Source organism: Oncorhynchus kisutch, linkage group LG14, assembly GCF_002021735.2.
Source record: "Oncorhynchus kisutch isolate 150728-3 linkage group LG14, Okis_V2, whole genome shotgun sequence".
Taxonomy (NCBI): domain Eukaryota; kingdom Metazoa; phylum Chordata; class Actinopteri; order Salmoniformes; family Salmonidae; genus Oncorhynchus; species Oncorhynchus kisutch.
This window is the reverse complement of record NC_034187.2, coordinates 42,666,767-42,685,301: the sequence shown is the minus strand read 5'-3', so window position 1 is coordinate 42,685,301 and position 18,535 is coordinate 42,666,767. Positions and strand designations below refer to the sequence as shown.

At 41.9% G+C, this 18,535-nt stretch overlaps 1 protein-coding gene across 1 annotated transcript in view; it reads left to right on the top strand.

Annotated features, from left to right (window-relative positions):
- Window positions 1–18,535, top strand: part of LOC109878131 (MAM domain-containing glycosylphosphatidylinositol anchor protein 1-like) — a 68,817-nt gene that overhangs the window by 29,801 nt on the left and 20,481 nt on the right. Inside the window, exons 6-7 of the mRNA XM_031789216.1 lie at window positions 14,303–14,569; window positions 15,056–15,204. Of these exons, the coding sequence (XP_031645076.1) occupies window positions 14,303–14,569; window positions 15,056–15,204 (416 nt within the window). The remainder of the gene's footprint in view (window positions 1–14,302; window positions 14,570–15,055; window positions 15,205–18,535) is intronic.

The following is an 18,535-nucleotide window of genomic DNA, read 5'->3' as shown; positions in this document are numbered from 1 at the left end:
ACACATGTCCAAAGTTATTATTTGTAAGTAAAACAACAATGAATGTAATATTAGCGCCAGCCAGAAAATGTGCCGCAGGGGAAAAAGTATATGCAAGACTGTGCAAATGTCTGCATTCTTGATCTGCGGAAACACCTTGTTTGTCCGGCTCATTATTGCCTCAAAAATAAATTGTCCGCAACAGTGAAATGGGCTACTTCTATGTGAATTAATGAGGAGGCAGAACACACCTCAATTCAAACTGTTGTTAGAAAATAAAACTAGTATTCCAAAGATTTTTACTATCATTCTTCATATAATTTGTTCCGTGGTATAGTTTCTTCTTTTTGTTTAGTTTAGTTATGTGATTTCTCAATTTACTGTGTTTGCCAGTCTGCTGTGTTTTCAGACTTATTTGCTATTGCCTTTGTCTCATCCCTCTCAGCAATACAGTTTTTTGAATTCATCACGAATCCATTGGGATTTGTCAGTTCTAACAGTCAGTTACTTGATGGGCGTGTGCCTATCCGTAACCGGAAGAAACAGTTTCATAAAAGCGCAGCGTCAGGATGTTCTTCATTACACACATCAGACCAACAAATATTTTTCACAACTTCGACATAGGAATCATTGCACATGATAGTTTCTACACCATTTTAGGTCCAGTCTATGTAACTTTCTTTTTTTATAGATATAGCTATTATACTACAATCACTACATCCAATAGGTGTGGATAGAAGGGAACAGAATTGACCAAATAGGGAAGGGGAAAGGGGTGATATCTAGTCAGTTGTACAACCGAATGCCTTCAACTAAAATGTGTCTTCGACATTTGAATCAGAGAGGTGCAGGGGGCTGCCATAATCAACATCCACGTCTTTGGCGCCCGGGGATCAGTGGGTTAACTGCCTTGTTCAGGGGCAGAAAGACAGATTTTTACCTTGTCAGCTCAGGGATTCAATCCAGCAACCTTTCTGTTACTGGCCCAATGCTGTAACCACTACGCTACCTGCCCAGCATTTCTTCCATAGAATTCGACAGAGGTCCATGCAGGCGTGACCTTTTGATTGCTATACCCTGTCAGAAAGAGTAGATTTCTAGTGAACTTACAGTATTTTTGCCAAACTACTCTACAAATTGTGTGGATGGTCTCTGCTTCAAAATATAATTTGTTTGTAGAATAACTGTGGCTCCTTGTGCATTACTTGTGTAAGTAGGCTACTGGTGACAATCAGCAATAGCCATTTGTGAAAAAGATCTGTTATATTCTATATCATTCTCACTGTAAAATATATATGTGTTGACTGTAGTAAGGCAGGGTTAATGATGTCTGCTAAATGAACAAATTGATTTTAATTGAAATGATCGGCTATGATAAGCCAACTGACATTTACTCCTGATGTGCTGACCTGTTGCACCCTCGACAACTACTGTGATTATTATTATTTGACCATGCTGGTCACTTATGAACATTTGAACATCTTGGCCATGCTCTTTTATAATCTCCACCCGGCACAGCCAGAAGAGGACTGGCCACCCCTCATAGCCTGGTTCCTCTCTAGGTTTCTTCCTAGGTTTTGGCCTTTCTAGAGGGTTTTTCCTAGCCACTGTGCTTCTAAACCTGCATTGCTTGCTGTTTGGGGTTTTAGGCTGGGTTTCTGTACAGCACTTTGAGATATCAGCTGATGTAAGAAGGGCTATATAAATACATTTGATTTGATTGAAATGGCAGAGCCATAGATTGGTATGGCACAGCCATAGACTTGGCTACTAAGCACAGATAAATACAACTCAAAACATGCTATTCTGTTGTCTTGTATCATGTTTTTATGACCTTCCTAAACAAAATATTAATGGATTTGTTAGTTACGCTGCCATTTTTAAGGTCATGTCCCCCTCATCCTTGACTTTTCTTAAATAAGAGTACATAGCACACTGTTAAGTGATAATGCCCTTGAAGTCGGTGTTTACAGGATATATTGGCACGGTGTTGGTCGAGGGCCGGCAAACCGTGCCAATATATCAAATCAAATCAAATCAAATCAAATGTATTTATATAGCCCTTCGTACATCAGCTGATATCTCAAAGTGCTGTACAGAAACCCAGCCTAAAACCCCAAACAGCAAGCAATGCAGGTGTAGAAGCACGGTGGCTAGGAAAAACTCCCTAGAAAGGCCAATACCTAGGAAGAAACCTAGAGAGGAACCAGGCTATGTGGGGTGGCCAGTCCTCTTCTGGCTGTGCCGGGTGGAGATTATAACAGAACATGGTCAAGATGTTCAATGTTCATAAATGACCAGCATGGTCGAATAATAATAAGGCAGAACAGTTGAAACTAGAGCAGCAGCACAGTCAGGTGGAAGTTGAAACTGGAGCAGCAGCATGGCCAGGTAGACTGGGGACAGCAAGGAGTCATCATGTCAGGTAGTCCTGGGGCATGGTCCTAGGGCTCAGGTCCTCCGAGAGAGAGAAAGAAAGAGAGAAGGAGAGAATTAGAGAACGCACACTTAGATTCACACAGGACACCGAATAGGACAGGAGAAGTACTCCAGATATAACAAACTGACCCCAGCCCCCCGACACATAAACTACTGCAGCATAAATACTGGAGGCTGAGACAGGAGGGGTCAGCCACCGGCTTGGAGGGCATTATATCATTTATTAACAGTGTGCTATGTACTCTTTTAGGAAAAGTCAAGGAATGATTAACATATTTTCATGAAAAACATTATTTGGAATCATTTATTCATACTATTTCATCCTTCTACAAGATATAGTCCCGACACAAATCTAGGGTTGCTTGAGAAGCGACCCGGTCACTCAGTCTTTTTGTTCTTTATCTATGGATGCGACCCAGTCGTTCGTTCTAAATGTTCCATTGCCATACTGTCTGGCAACTTTCTTATCGCTTGCTTGCTAGCTAGCCATCTACGGCTAACTTATAGTCACGTCAAACAGTGCAGCCAGAATAACAGCAAAGTAGCTGCATTTGCATTTGTTTAACCTTTTTTATAGTGGTATTTTATATACAGCCGTAACAATGAGCTAATGAGGCGCGATTTCACCTGGCATAGAAAATGGGCTCACTCGTCAGGAAAATGTTGTTCAGTGGAGCTAGCAAACAACACAGCTACATTAACACAATCACTTCAAACTGAAGCTGGAAAGACTGCCAATTAGCTGCATTTTGTTGTACCTATTTTAAATAGACATTTTCTTTGTATATATCCATAGAAATGATGCCAGCTAATTCATGATATTGACTGGCTGAGAAACACTGCCTGCCTGTCTGTCTCTATTCGACAGCAGGAGATCAAATTTGAATATTGAAACAATGTTGCATATGTCGGAGAGACAGACAGCAAGGTTTATACAAATCAATGCTTTTGAAAACTAAATATTATTCTAAAAGAAATGTGAGATAATGTGTAGATGCGTTTTGTAGTGGAGAACAAGTGTATACATTTTCTGGCTGGGCTGATGAGACAGTGGATTGTACAGTCAGATGGAACAGAGTAAATAGTTATTTTAACGTCATAGATTTAGCCTGTGGCAACTTGTGGAATAGATACCGACTGGAATGCAGTTTTAAACTATCAGCATTCAGGATTAGACGCAACGCGGAGTGCCTGGATACAGCCCTTAGCCGTGGTATATTGGCCATATACCACTAACCGTGAGGTGCCTTATTGTGATTTTAAACTGGTTACCAACGTAATTAGAGCAGTACAAATAAATATTTTGTCATACCCGTGGTATACGGTCTGATAAACCACAGCTGTCTGCCAATCAGCATTCAGGACTCCAACCACCCAGTTTATAATCATTGTTAGAATCTAAATATCACAAACAGAACTGTAGTTATAACCACCTTTCAAAGGTCATGAATGATTTTCCTTGTTGCCCCTCCTTCTCCCGACAGTTGGGTCTGCTCTGCTCCTTCTCCCAATAGTTGAAGGTACCCTGCCTTGAAACTGAACCAAACACTACAAGACTTTTCTGTAATTTCACAGTAAAATACCATACATGTGTTTTACAGCATTAATACTGTATACTGCAATGCATTATGGGTAAAATGCTGAAAAATACTGTAATGAACTGTATTTGGAAGCCTCCTGTATAAATTACTCTACCATACTGTATTTCTTTAAAGTAATTGCTTATGCCTACAGTAGATGCGGTAGTTTACATATGCTTTAGCCAAATACATAAACTCAATTTTTCACAATTCCTGACATTTAATCCTAGTAAAAATTCCCTTTCTTAGGTCAGTTAGGATCACCACTTTATTTTCAGAATGTGAAATGTCAGAATAATAGTAGAGAGAATGATTTATTTCAGCTTTAATTTCCATCATCACATTCCCGGTGGGTCAGAAGTTCACATAAAATCAATTAGAATTTGGTAGGATTGCCTTTCAATTGTTTAACTTGGGTCAAACGTTTTGGGTAGCCTTCCACAAGCTTCTCACAATAAATTGGGTGCATTTTGGCCCATTCCTCCTGACAGAGCTGGTGTAAATGAATCAGGTTTGTAGGCCTCCTTGCTCGCACAAGCTTTTTCAGTTCTGCCCACACATTTTCTATGGGATTGAGGTCAGGTTTTTGTGATGGCCACACCAATACCTTGTCCATTTAGAAGACCCATTTGTGACCAAGCTTTAACTTCCTGACTGATGTCTTGAGATGTTGCTTCAATATATCCACATAATTTTCCTCCTCATGATGCAATCTATTTTGTGAAGTGCACCAGTTCAAAAAGTACAATCTTTGTACCCATGTGCAGTTGCAAACATTAGTCTGTCTTTTTTTATGGCTTCTTCCTTGCTGAGCAGGTTATGTCGATATAGTTATATAGATATTGTTTTACTGTGGATATAGATACTTTTGTACCTGTTTCCTCCAGCATCTTCACAAGGTCCTTTGCTGTTGTTCTGGGATTTATTTGCACTTTTCGCACCAAAGTACGTTCATCTCTAGGAGACAGAACGCTTCTCCTTCCTGAGCGGTATGATGGCTGCATGGTCCCATGGTGTTTATACTTGCATACTATTAGAAATGTGGTTGAAAAACGTGTTTTAATGACTCCTACCTAAGTTTATGTAAACTTCCGACTTCAACTGTAAGTATCTCTATTGCTAGCCAACATTGAATTACTGCATGTGTCATTAGCTAACCTAGCTAGCTAGCTGGCTAAGGTCTGCTAGATAGCTAGCTCAAGTTGACCGAAGCCATTTTGGTTTGCTCTAAATTGTTTGTAAACATCTTGCTGTGCGACTTAGAATAAACTCACACAGATATAAATTGTTGTGATGATAGGCTTCACTGTACCACAGCCTCTGAGTGCTATAATTAATAAACTAAGCGCAGACACATAACCCAGCTAGCACAGTGGATCTGGCCCGAGTCTGGGCCGCCTTCGGCACTATTTCTTATGGCTAGAATGCAAAGATTGAGCTCGGGCTGATTCCGGTGTGAGTTATCTGGCCCAAATGTATTATTTGGTGCTTGGGCCAATTCGGGCTACTCTGGCTGATGATTACACGGGCTGCTTTATATAACATTTCATTATTTATTTTTCCATATTTTCTCATTGTTTCTGTGATCAAAAAATACTATTAACATTTACATATTTTTTAAGAGACCTGAGTAGTATTTTAGTATTTTGATACTTTGTTCAACGCAATTGATGAGAATTAAAAACTTTGAATGGAGCCTCCTGAGTGGTGCAGTACATCACTGGGGCCAAGCTTCCTGCCATCCAGGACCTATATAATATCAAATCAAAATTATTTACATAGCCCTTCGTACATCAGCTGATATCTCAAAGTGCTGTACAGAAACCCAGCCTAAAACCCCAAACAGCAATGCAGGTGTAGAAGCCCGGTGGCTAGGAAAAACTCCCTAGAAAGGCCATAACCTAGGAAGAAACCTAGAGTGTTACGATCATCGTAGTGAGGAGACCAAGGCGCAGCGTGATATGAATACATGTTCTGTATTTAATGAAGAAAGAACACTGAAACAAACTTACAAAACAACAACCGAACGTGATGCTAAATAATCTAAATGCGCAGACACAGGCAACTAGACATAGACATAGATAATAACCCATGAAATACCCAAAGAAGATGACTGCCTAAATATGGTTCCCAATCAGAGACAACGATAAACAGCTGCCTCTAATTGAGAACCAATCTAGGCAACCATAGACATACATAAAAACCTAGATTGTAAACAACCTCATAAACCTATAAAACCCGTAGACAGTACAAAAACACATACATCACCCATGTCACACCCTGACCTAACAAAATATATAAAGAAAACAAAGAATACTCAGGTCAGGGCGTGACAGTACCCCACAAAGGTGCAGACTCCGGCAGCAAAAACCTAATCTAAAGGGGAGGGTCCGGGTGGGCCTCTTTCACGGCGGCGGCTCGGGTGTGGGACGTGGACCCTGCTCTACCTCAGTCTTGGCCCACTTAGGTGACGCCTCTGGAGCGGGGACCCTCGCAGCGGGCCCCGAACTGAAGATCATCGTAAAGGACGCCACTGGACGGAAAGGCGCCTCTGGACTGAGGAGCGTCTCTGGCAGCTCCAGACAGGAGGGAGATTCCAGCATCGCCAGCATGACAGGTGGCTCTGGCGGCTCCTGATTGGCTGACGGCTCTGGCTGGCTGGCGGCTCAGGACAGACGGGAGACTCTGGCGGCTCAGGACAGACGGGAGACTCTGGCGGCTCAGGACAGACGGGAGACTCTGGCGGCTCAGGACAGACGGGAGACTCTGGCGGATCCGGACTGGTAGGTTCCGGACTGTGACCCGTCGTGGTAGGTTCCGGTCTGTGGCCTGTTGCCGGACGCTCTGGACTGGGTACTGTTGCCGGACGCTCTGGACTGGATACTGTAGCCGGACGCTCTGGACTGGGTACTGTTGCCGGTACTGGTGGGTCTGGACCGAGGACACGCACCTCAGGGCGAGTGCGGGGAGAAGGAACAGGGCGTACTGGACTGCCGAGGCGCACTATAGGCCTGGTGCGTGGTGCCGGCACTGGTGGTACCGGGCTGGGGACACGCACCTCAGGGCGAGTGCGAGGAGCAGGGAGTACTGGACCCTGGAGGCGCATTAGTGGCCTGGTGCGTGGTGCCAGCACTGGTGGTACCGGGCTGGAGACACGCACCTCAGGGTGAGTGCGGGGAGGAGGAACAGGGCTTACAGGGCTCTGGAGACGCACAGGAAGCCTGGTGCGTGGTGTTGGCACTGATGGTACTGGGCATAGGACACGCACCTCAGGGCGAGTGCGGGGAAGAGGAACAGGGCATATTGGACTGTCGGTGCACACTATAGGCCTGGTGCGTGGTACCGGTACTGATGGTACCGGGCTGAGAACACACACCTCAGGATGAGTGCGAGAAGCAGGAACAGGACACACCAGGTTGTGAAGGTGTACTGGAGACCTGGTGTGTATAGCTGGCATCAAATCCCCCGGAACTTTAACACAAGTTTCAGGCTGAGTACGAGGAACTGACATCGGTGGCATCAAACAGCTAACACGCTCCTCAAGGCGAATGCCGTGCATACTACGCTAAACCAACAGCTCACTCTCTTCACTCTCCTCCAATTTCGTCAACAACTCCTCGAATGTCTCATAATCTTCCCTCCGTTGACTCTCCGTTCACTCTCCTCCAATCTGTCCAATAACTCCTCGACAATCTCAGACTCACCCCTCAACTTCGCGACTGCTCCAATTGCCCCCCCCCTCCCCCCAAGACATTTTTGAGGCTGCCTCTCGGGCTTCCAGCCGAGCTGCCGTGCTGCCTTCTCATACCGGCGCCTCTCTGCTTTCGCTGCCTCCAGCTCTGCCTTGGGGCGGCGATATTCCACGCAATATTTTACCACGCTGCTTGGTCCTTTGGTGGTGGGTTATTTTGTCACGATCGTCTTAGTGAGGAGACCAAGGCGCAGCGTGATATGAATACTTATTCTATATTTAATGAAGAAAGAACACTGAAACAAACTTACAAAACAACAAACGAACGTGACGCTATATAATCTAAATGTGCAGACACAGGCAACTAGACATAGACATAGATAATAAGCCACGAAATACCCAAAGAAGACTGCTGCCTAAATATGGTTCCCAATCAGAGACAACATTAAACAGTTTCCTCTAATTGAGAACCAATCTAGGCAACCATAGACATACATAAACACCTAGATGGTAAAAAAAAACATAAACCTATAAAACCCGTAGACAGTTCAAAAACACATACATCACCCATGTCACACCCTAACCTAACCAAAATATATAAAGAAAACAGAATACTCAGGTCAGGGCGTGACATAGAGAGGAACCAGGCTATGTGGGGTGGCCAGTCCTCTTCTGGCTGTCCCGGGTGGAGATTATAACTGAACATGGCCAAGATGTTCAAATGTTCATAAATTACCAGCATGGTCAAATAATAATAATCACAGGCAGGACAGTTGAAACTGGAGCAGCAGCATGGCCAGGTGGACTGGGAACAGCAAGGAGTCATCATGCCAGGTAGTCCTGAGGCATGGTCCTAGAGCTCAGGTCCTCCGGGAGAGAAAGAAAAAGAGAAAGAGAGAATTAGAGAAAGCATACTTAAATTCACACAGGACACCGGATAGGACAGGAGAAATACTCCAGATATAACAAATGATCCTAGCCCCCCGACACATAAACTACTGCAGCATAAATACTGGAGGCTGAGACAGGAGGGGTCAGGAGACACTGTGGCCCCATCCGATGATACCCCCGGACAGGGCCAAACAGGAAAGATATAACCCCACCCCCTTTTCCAAAGCACAGCCCCCACACCACTAGAGGGATATCTTCAACCACCAACTTTCCATCCTGAGACAAGGCCGAGTATAGCCCACAAAGATCTCCGCCACGGCACAACCCAAGGGGGGGCGCCAACCCAGACAGGAAGATCACATCAGTGACTCAACCCACTCAAGTGACGCACCCCTCCTAGGGACGGCATGAAAGAGCACCAGTAAGCCAGTGACTCAGCCCCTGTAATAGGGTTAGAGGCAGAGAATCCCAATGGAAAGAGGGGAACCGGCCAGGCAGAGACAGCAATGGCGGTTCGTTGCTCCAGAGCATTACCGTTCAACTTCACACTCCTGGGCCAGACTACACTCAATCATATGACTCACTGAAGAGATGCGTCTTCAGTAAAGACTTAAAGGTTGAGACCGAGTTTGCGTCTCTCACTGGAGCTAGCACTGGAGTAATATGATCAAATTTTGGGGTTCTAGTCAGGATTCTAGCAGCCGTATTTAGCACTAACTGAAGTTTATTTAGTGTTTTATCCGGGTAGCCGGAAAGTAGAGCATTGCAGTAGTCTGACCTAGAAGTAACAAAAGCATAAATACATTTTTCTGCATCATTTTTGGACAGAAAGTTTGCTTTTTGCAATGTTACGTAGATGGAAAAAAGCTGTCCTTGAAACAGTCTTGATATGTTCGTCAAAAGAGAGATCAGGGTCCAGAGTAACGCCATGGTCCTTCCCAGTTTTATTTGAGACGACTGTACAACCATTAAGATTAATTGTCAGATTCAACAGAAGATCTCTTTGTTTCTTGGGACCTAGAACAAGTGTCTCTGTTTTGTCCGAGTTTAAAAGTAGAACGTTTGCAGCCATCCACTTCCTTATGTCTGAAACACAGGCTTCCAGCAAGGGAAAATTTGGCGCTTCACCATGTTTCATTGAAATGTACAGCTGTGTGTCATCCGCATAGCAGTGAAAGTTAAAATTATGTTTTCGAATGACATCCCCAAGAGGTAAAATATATAGTGAAAACAATAGGAAAGTCAGAGGAAAGCCAATACAATTGCCAGAGACTCCAGTCACCCAAGTCATAGACAAGCGGTACCAGAGTGCCAAATATAGGACCAAAAGGCTCCTTAACAGCTTCTACCCCCAAGCCATAAGACTGCTGAACAATTAATCAAATGGCCACCAGACTATTTACATTGACACCCCTTCTCCATTTGTTTTGAACACTGCTGCTACTCACTGTTTATTATCTCTACGTAGTCATTTCACCCCTACCTACATGTACAAATTACCTCAACTAACCTGTACCCCCGCACACTGACTTGGTACCAGTACCCCCTGTATATAGCCTCGTTATTGTTATTTTATTGTGTTTGTTTTTATATTTTTTTACTTTAGTTTATTTGGTAAATCTTTTCTTAACTCTTCTTGAACTACACTGTTGGTTAATAAGGGCTTGTAAGTAAGCATGTCACGGTAAGGTGTACACTTGTTGTATTCGGCACATGTGATTTGATGAATTTCACCACTCACTGCAAGTCCTCATGCTTCAGGTCTAACCTGTGCTTGCTTGGGCCAGCTCTCTTTTTGATGGGAGGCATTAGACCATTCTCCTTGTACGACTGGTGGAGGAGAGTCAGGTGTGTTCTACTAATGCTGAAAGACAAATTCCAGACACAAATATTTTTTAAATATTATACAATAAATAACCGTAGTCACTGTCAGACACACCTGGCTATCTTGATGGGTCATGGAATCATCTGGCAAAGTGGAGTCTTTTGTTTAGCAAAACAATTAACCATAATCCTAATCCATAGAGTGCTAGCAATACAAACCGATTGTCATAGCTAGTTAAAGTTAACCAAATAGGTTCAATGTTAGCTGGTTAGGTAGCTAACATTAGGCTATTGTCACGCCCTGATCTGTTTCACCTGTTCCTGTGATTGTCTCCACCCCCTCCAGGTGTCGCTTATTTTCCCCAGTGTATTTATCCCTGTGTTTCCTGTCTCTCTGTGCCAGTTTGTCTTGTATGTTTAGTCAAGTCAACCAGTGTGTTTTTTGATATTCTCCTTTTTCTAGCCCTCCCGGTTTAGACCCTTGCCTGTTTCTGGACTCTGTACGAGCCTGTCTGCTACTCTGTACCTCCTGGAATCTGTTCTGGTTTTGACCTTTTTGCCTGTCCACGACCATTTTTCTTGCCTACCCCTTTAAATTATTAAACATTGTAAGACTCCAACCATCTGCCTCCTGTGTCTGCATCTGGGTCTCTCCTTGTGCCCTAACTTGTTATGGCTGCAATACCAATACCGGGATCAATATGACAACTACCAGTGAAAATAGAGGGCGCCAAATTCAAACAACAGAAATCTCATAATTACAATTCCTAAAACATACATGTGTCTTATATCATTTTAAAGGTAATCTTGTTGTTAGGATTTTCAGCGAAAGCACTACAAACGATTATGTTAGGTCTCCACCAAACAACAATAAGCACAGCCATTTTCCAGCAAAATATAGCATTCACAAAAAGCTGAAATAAAGATACAATTAATCACTAACCTTGAATTATCTTCATCAGATGACACTCATAGGACTTCATGTTACACAATACATCATGTTTTGTTTGATAAAGTTCATATTTACATACAAAAATCCGAGTTTACATTTGCTTATTAGATTTACTTGTTCCAAAAACTTCAAGTGATTTTGCATAGCCACATCGTTTCAACAGAAATACTCATCATAAATGTAGATGATAATACAAGTTATACACGTGGAATTATAGATATACCTCTCCTTAATGCAAACGCTGTGTCAGATTTCAAAGAATGTTTATGGAAAAAGCAACACATGCAATAATCTGAGACGGCGCTCAGAACAGTAGCCAAATTAGCCGCCATGTTGGAATCAACGGAAACCAGAAAATACATGATAAATGTTTCCTTACCTTTTGATGAACTTCATCAGAATGCAGTCCTAGGAATCCCAGGTCCACAATAAATGCTTGATTTGTTCGAAAATGTCTGTTATTTATGTCCAATTAGCTACTTTGGTTACCGCGTTTGGTAAACAATTCCAAAGTCACAAAGCGCGTCCACTATAACGTGACGAAATGTCCAAAAGTTCCGTAACAGTCAGTAGAAACATGTCAAACGATGTACTGAATCAATCTTTAGAATGTTGTTTACATATATATTGAATAACGTTCCAACCGGAGAATTAGTATGACTTCAGATGAGCGATGGAACGCAGGTCCTTCATCTGTGAACCCGCATCGTGAATGCATGGTCAACTAGAGGCAGTGGTGACTATTTCGGGTGTCATTCGACCCCCCTTCACATGAGAGTCATCAGACAAAGTTCTATTGACTGTTGACATCTAGTGGAAGGCGTAGGAAGTGACAACTCATCCATATCTCGCTGTAATTTCAATGAAACTTTGTAAATTCATTAGTTAGTCTGCGCTATGGTACACAGTTGGTGCAGTGATGTTCTATTGAAATGGATGCTTGCATATTCTAGTCTTTTGTTAAGTTTCAATAAGCGATACATAAAAAAGCCGCATTAGACAGGATTACCCTACACATACTGACCAGCTCAAATAGACAGAAGTGTGCTATATGGCAGACCAATCCAAACTCATCTCATTGCATGTCCAGCCCACTCATTATCTCAGCCAATCATGGTTAGTGGGAAGGTTGCTGACTTTTTCTGTGGCGTAACCAACTAGGCAAATAATTTAACAATTTATTAATATTTACAGATGGCATACAAATTTGTTATCAAGGCACATGAAAGTTTCAGAAGCCATTTCTGCTAAAAAGTTTACGTTCAAACAGCTCTCCTGTGAATTAGTGACCCGCCAACATATGCCTAGTTTCCTGAAACAGGTCACATTTAAAGTTTAAGACTTGCTGCCACTCTGTTCTCTGTACATTTTCAATTGATGGGGCACCATAAAGACATACGAGTGAAATTTGTACAGCATTCTCACTCACGGCTGCAATAAATACAGCATATTTCAAGGCATGCCTCAAAATATGGTAATAAGCCAGAAATAACAATAGCATGCACCCACTAGTGGTCAAAAGGTTTTTGGCGCTTCAAAATGACTGTAAGGAACTATATTCTGTGGGGTGGAATTACAGTACCAATGAAAATACTGCAATTCTTTCCCCAGCCCACAGCATTTTCCCACAATGCGCCATCATTTAAACCAGTATGCTGCAGTAAAATGTTTCAGACTATTTTACTGTTGATCATGCCAACAATTACTTTGTATAATTTGCAGTTTTCTGTTACAGCGCACTGCTGTGAGGCTGGGGTTTTAGCCCACATAATGTATTTATTATCATTAATACATCTCTCCCTCCCTCTCTATCTTCCAATATTGATATTTCTCTCCTTTAAAAACTTCAACAGCCAGGGAAAATGCAGCTTGGCAAATTCAAATAAAATGATATAAAAATCGAACTTTCATTAAATCACACGTAAGATACTAAATTAAAGCTACACTCGTTTTGAATCCAGTGAACATGTCAGATTTTAAAAAGGCTTTTCGGCGAAAGCATAAGAATGTATTATCTGATGATTGCACAACAGTAAACAAAGAAGGTAGCATATTTCAACCCTGCAGGCGCTACACAAAACACAGAAATAAAATATAAAACATGCCTTACCTTTGACGAGCTTCTTTTGTTGGCACTCCAATATGTCCCATAAACATCACAATTGGTCCTTTTGTTCGATTAATTCTGTCCATATATATCCAAAATGTCCATTTATTTGGCACATTTGATCCAGAAAAAAACAGCTTCCAAATTGCGCAATGTCACTACAAAATATTTATTTCAAAAGTTGCCTGTAAACTTTGCCAAAACATTTCAAACTACTTTTGTAATACAACTTTAGGTATTTTTAAACGTTAATAATCGATCAAATTGAAGATGAGTCTATCTGTGTTCAATACAGGAAGACAACAAACCAAGCTACTTTTCAAGTCTTGCGCAACTCTCAACAGTGTTACGCAGTTCCTAGATGGCCGTACTTCTTCATTGCACAAACGAATAACCTCAACCAAATTCTAAAGACTGGTGACATCCAGTGGAAGCGGTAGGAACTGAAAACAACTGAACAGACAGACCTCAAAAAACAACCATTCTGAACGGTTAGTCCTCAGGGTTTTGCCTGCTACATAAGTTCTGTTAAACTCACAGACATGATTCGAACAGTTTAAGAAACTTCAGAGTGTTTACCAGCCAAATCTTCTAATAATATGCATACCTTATATTCTTGGCAGGAGTAGCAGGAAGTTGAAATTGGGCACTCTATTTATCCAAAAGTGAAAATGCTGCCCCCTATACCTTAAGCAGTTAAACCTAGGAGAGGAGCTGCTTTTACTACTAGACTATGTGGGGACACTTTATTTGAAGGGTACCTACATAAGGAAATCATAACCCGTTTATAACGCATACATAATCAAATGATTAACACCATTTTTCCTCCCTACACTCAGATGCTCCAGTCCTGGACCCGGTTTTCCAGGATGTTCGCTCGCCCAACTACCAGTTTGTAACCCTGCGCTGCATCATTCAGAAGTCCAACCCGCCACACATGGCCAGCATCCAATGGACGCGAAACGGCGAGCCCCTGACCTCCCTGACCCCAAACCCCCAGGAGAACCCGCAGCTGAAATTCAAATTGGACCCCAGCAACAACGGCACGTACAAGTGCCGTGTCAACAACGGCGTGGGCTCTTCTACGTGCACCTTCAACATCTCATGTGAGTACCAGAAGCTGCTGAAGTTTCTGGTGGGGTTGTGGTCAATTCCATTTAAATTCAATCAATTCGGGATGTAAATTGGATTTTCCATATACTTCCTGAATGGGCTAAATTGAAATGGAATTGTCCCAGGTTACTGGAAATTGATTTGACCTTGTTTCCTGGTTTCATTTCATACATTAGCACATTGACTTGACTTCTTTGGTGTTGACAGGTTAGAAAAAAGGCTGGATAGGTGGGGAGCAGCCATATCATTATGGCTACACCTACAAAAGAGAGTTTCGCTTTGTGTAATATATAGGACTGAAAATTAAGTACATGAAAAGTTTGAAAACTTTTACTAATGGACTTAATCTGACCCACTGATACGCAATAGATAAAAGTATTAAACCAACCAACTAACTCTCCCCCTCTCTCCTTCCCCTGTTCTTCTCCCTCTTTCCCTCCCTCACCTTTCCCTCACCTCTCCCTCCCCCAACACTGTAGCCCGTCCATACAACGCTGAGTTCTACTTTGACACGCCCAACCCCATCCGCAATCTGAAGGGCAACAACTTCTCCTACAACCTCCAGTGGACCCAGAGAGAGCCCGTGGCTACAGACCGGATCATTGGCTACTGGGTCAACGTTCGCAATGTGAGTCACTCGTACAGACACTCACTCACTCACTAGGGATGTGCACAGGGTTTTGAATATTCTCCTTTCCTTTTCTCTTCCTCTCTATCCTCCCTTCATATTCCCCATCCCCTTCCTTTATTCTCCTTTCTCCCTTTCTCTTAAAACTTCTTGTAACTAGGGGGCAGTATTTTCATTTTAGGAAAAATAACATTCCCAGAGTAAACGTGCTTTTGTCAGGACAAGATGCTAGAATATGCATATAATTAACGGCTTGGGATAGAAAACACTCTAAAGTTTCCAAAACTGTAAAAATATTGTCTGTGAGTATAACATAACTGATATTGCAGGCGAAAGCCTGAGACAAATCCAATCCGGAAGTGACTCATGTTTTGAAAGCTCTGCGTTCCGATGTGTCCCTATTGGGCAGTGAATGGGCTATCAACCAGATTCATTTTTCTACGTATTCCCCAAGGTGTCTACAGATTTTGACGTAGTTTCACGCATTTATGTTGAAGAATGAGCGTAAACGACTATATTGCGTAAGTGGTCACCTGATGGCACGCAGAGTGATTCCATTTTTCCTCTCGGTCCTACTGAAAAGCCAACTGTCCTTGTTGATATATTATTGAATAGATATTTGAAAAACACCTTGAGGATTGATTATAAACAACGTTTGCCATGTTTCTGTCAATATTATGGAGCTAATTTGGAATATTTGTCAGTGTTTTCGTGACAGCAATTTCCGGTCGATTTCTCAGCCAAACGTGAAGAACAAACGGAGCTATTTCGCCTACAAAAATACTATTTTTGGAAAAAAGGAACATTTGCTATCTAACTGGGAGTCTCTTGAGTGAAGACATCCAAAGCTCATCAAAGGTAAATGATTTAATATGATTGCTTTTTTGCCTACTGCTAGCTGGACATAATGCTATGCTAGGCTATCGATAAACTTACACAAATGCTTGTCTTGCTTTGGCTGTAAAGCATATTTTCAAAATCTGAGATGACAGGGTGATTAACAAACCGCTAAGCTGTGTTTCAATATATTTCACTTGAGATTTCATGAATAGGAATATTTTCTAGTAATATTTATGTCCGTTGCGTTATGCTAATTAGTGTGAGATGATGACAACGATCCCGGACATGGGATGGGTAGTTACAACAGGTTTTAAAGCCTGTGATGAAAAATGAACCTCCCCCCTAACTTTTGGTTGTTGGAATATGGGAAACACATCTGAGAGTGTTTCGGCCTATATGTAAATGTAATCTTAACCTCTAGCGACGAGCAATCCCGTATCTGGGAGCGTAATCATAGCCTCAAGTGCATTACCATAACGCAACGTTTCCTATTCATGAAAATCGCAAATGAAATGAAATAAATATATTCAAACACAAGCTTAGCCTTTTGTTAACAACACTGTCATCTCATGCGTTACAGCCAACGCTAGACAAGCATTTGTGTAAGTTTAGCATGGCATAATGCTATGCTAGGCTGTGCTGGCAGCAGGCAACATTTTCACAAAAATAAGAAAAGCAACCAAATTAAATAATTTACCTTTGAAGAAATTCAGATGCTTTCACTCAGGAGACTCCCAGTTAGATAGCAAATGTTCCATTTTTCCAAAAATAATATTTTGGTAGGCGAAAAACGTCACGTTTGTTCATCCTGCTTGGCTGAGAAATCGACAGAAAAATATTTCAACTATAATGCATTAGCATAACGCAACTTTTTCTATTCATGAAAATCGCAAATGAAATTAAATAAATATATTGAAACACAAGCTTAGCCTTTTGTTAACAACACTGTCATTTCAGATTTTCAAAACATGCTTTTCAACCAAAGCTACACAAGCATTTGTGTAAGAGTATTGATAGCCTAGCATAGCATTAAGCCTAGCATTCAGCAGGCAACATTTTCACAAAAACAAGAAAAGCATTCAAATAAAATCATTTACCTTTGAAGAACTTCGGATGATTTCAATGACGAGACTCTCAGTTAGATAGCAAATGTTCATTTTTTCCAAAAAGATTATTTGTGTTGGCAAAATAGCTCCGTTTTGTTCATCACGTTTGGCTAAGAAAAAGACCGGAAAATGCAGTCACTACAACGCCAAACTTTTTTCCAAATTAGCTCCATAATATCGACAGAAACATGGCAAACGTTGTTTAGAATCAATCCTCAAGGTGTTTTTCACATATCTATTCGATAATATATCAGTCGTGACAGTTGGTTTCTCATCAGAAGCAAACGGAAAAATACTGCAGCTGGAGATTACGCAATAATTGCAACGGAGGACACCAAGCGACCACCTGGTAGATGTAGTCTCTTATTGTCAATCTTCCAATGATATGCCTACAAATACGTCACAATGCATGAGGCGGTTTCTTAAAATGCGGCACTTCCTGATTGGATTTTTATCTGGGTTTCACCTGTAACATCAGTTCTGTGGCACTCACAGACAATATCTTTGCAGTTTTGGAAACGTCAGAGTGTTTTCTTTCCAAAGCTGTCAATTATATGCACAGTCGAGCATCTTTACGTGACAAAATATCTTGTTTAAAACGGGAACGTTTTTCATCCAAAAATTAAAATAGCGCCCCCTATATCCAAGAAGTTAAATGTATTATACGTTAATGTATTTCCTGTCTTGAAGGTGATACGTCATGACATTGCATGTGTTGCAAAATCTATACCTATGTAGCTATGCAAAATGGCAATCCTGCATAGTGTTCAGCCCCACAATGAATTATTACCCAGCAGCATACCACCCTGCATTCCACTAATGACTTGCCTTTGAAGTTAAGCAGGGTTGATCCTGGATGGGAAACCAGATACTGCTGGAAGTGGGTTTTGAGGGCCAGTAGGAGGCACCCTTTCCTCTTCTGTAAAATAACATTGCCCTGTGTAGGGTGCGGGATTGGGATGTTAAATGGGTCCTATCTGTGTTGACTAAAGATCCGATGGCACTTATCGTAAGAGTAGGGGTGTTAACCCTGGTGTCCTGGTTAACTTCCCAACCTGGCCACCTACTGTAATCATCTGCATCTTCCAATTGGCTCATTCCTCACCAATTTAACTATTCTATCTATTCTATCTACTATCCCCGGGGCGGCAGGGTAGCCTAGTGGTTAGAGTGTTGGACTAGTAACCGGAAGGTTGCAAGTTCAAACCCCCGAGCTGACAAGGTACAAATCTGTTGTTCTGCCCCTGAACAGGCAGTTAACCCACTGTTCCTAGGCTGTCATTGAAAATAAGAATTTGTTCTTAACTGACTTGCCTGGTTAAATAAAGGAAAAATCAATAAAATTCCCCAGGTCGTTGCTGTAAATGATAATGTGTTCTCAGTCA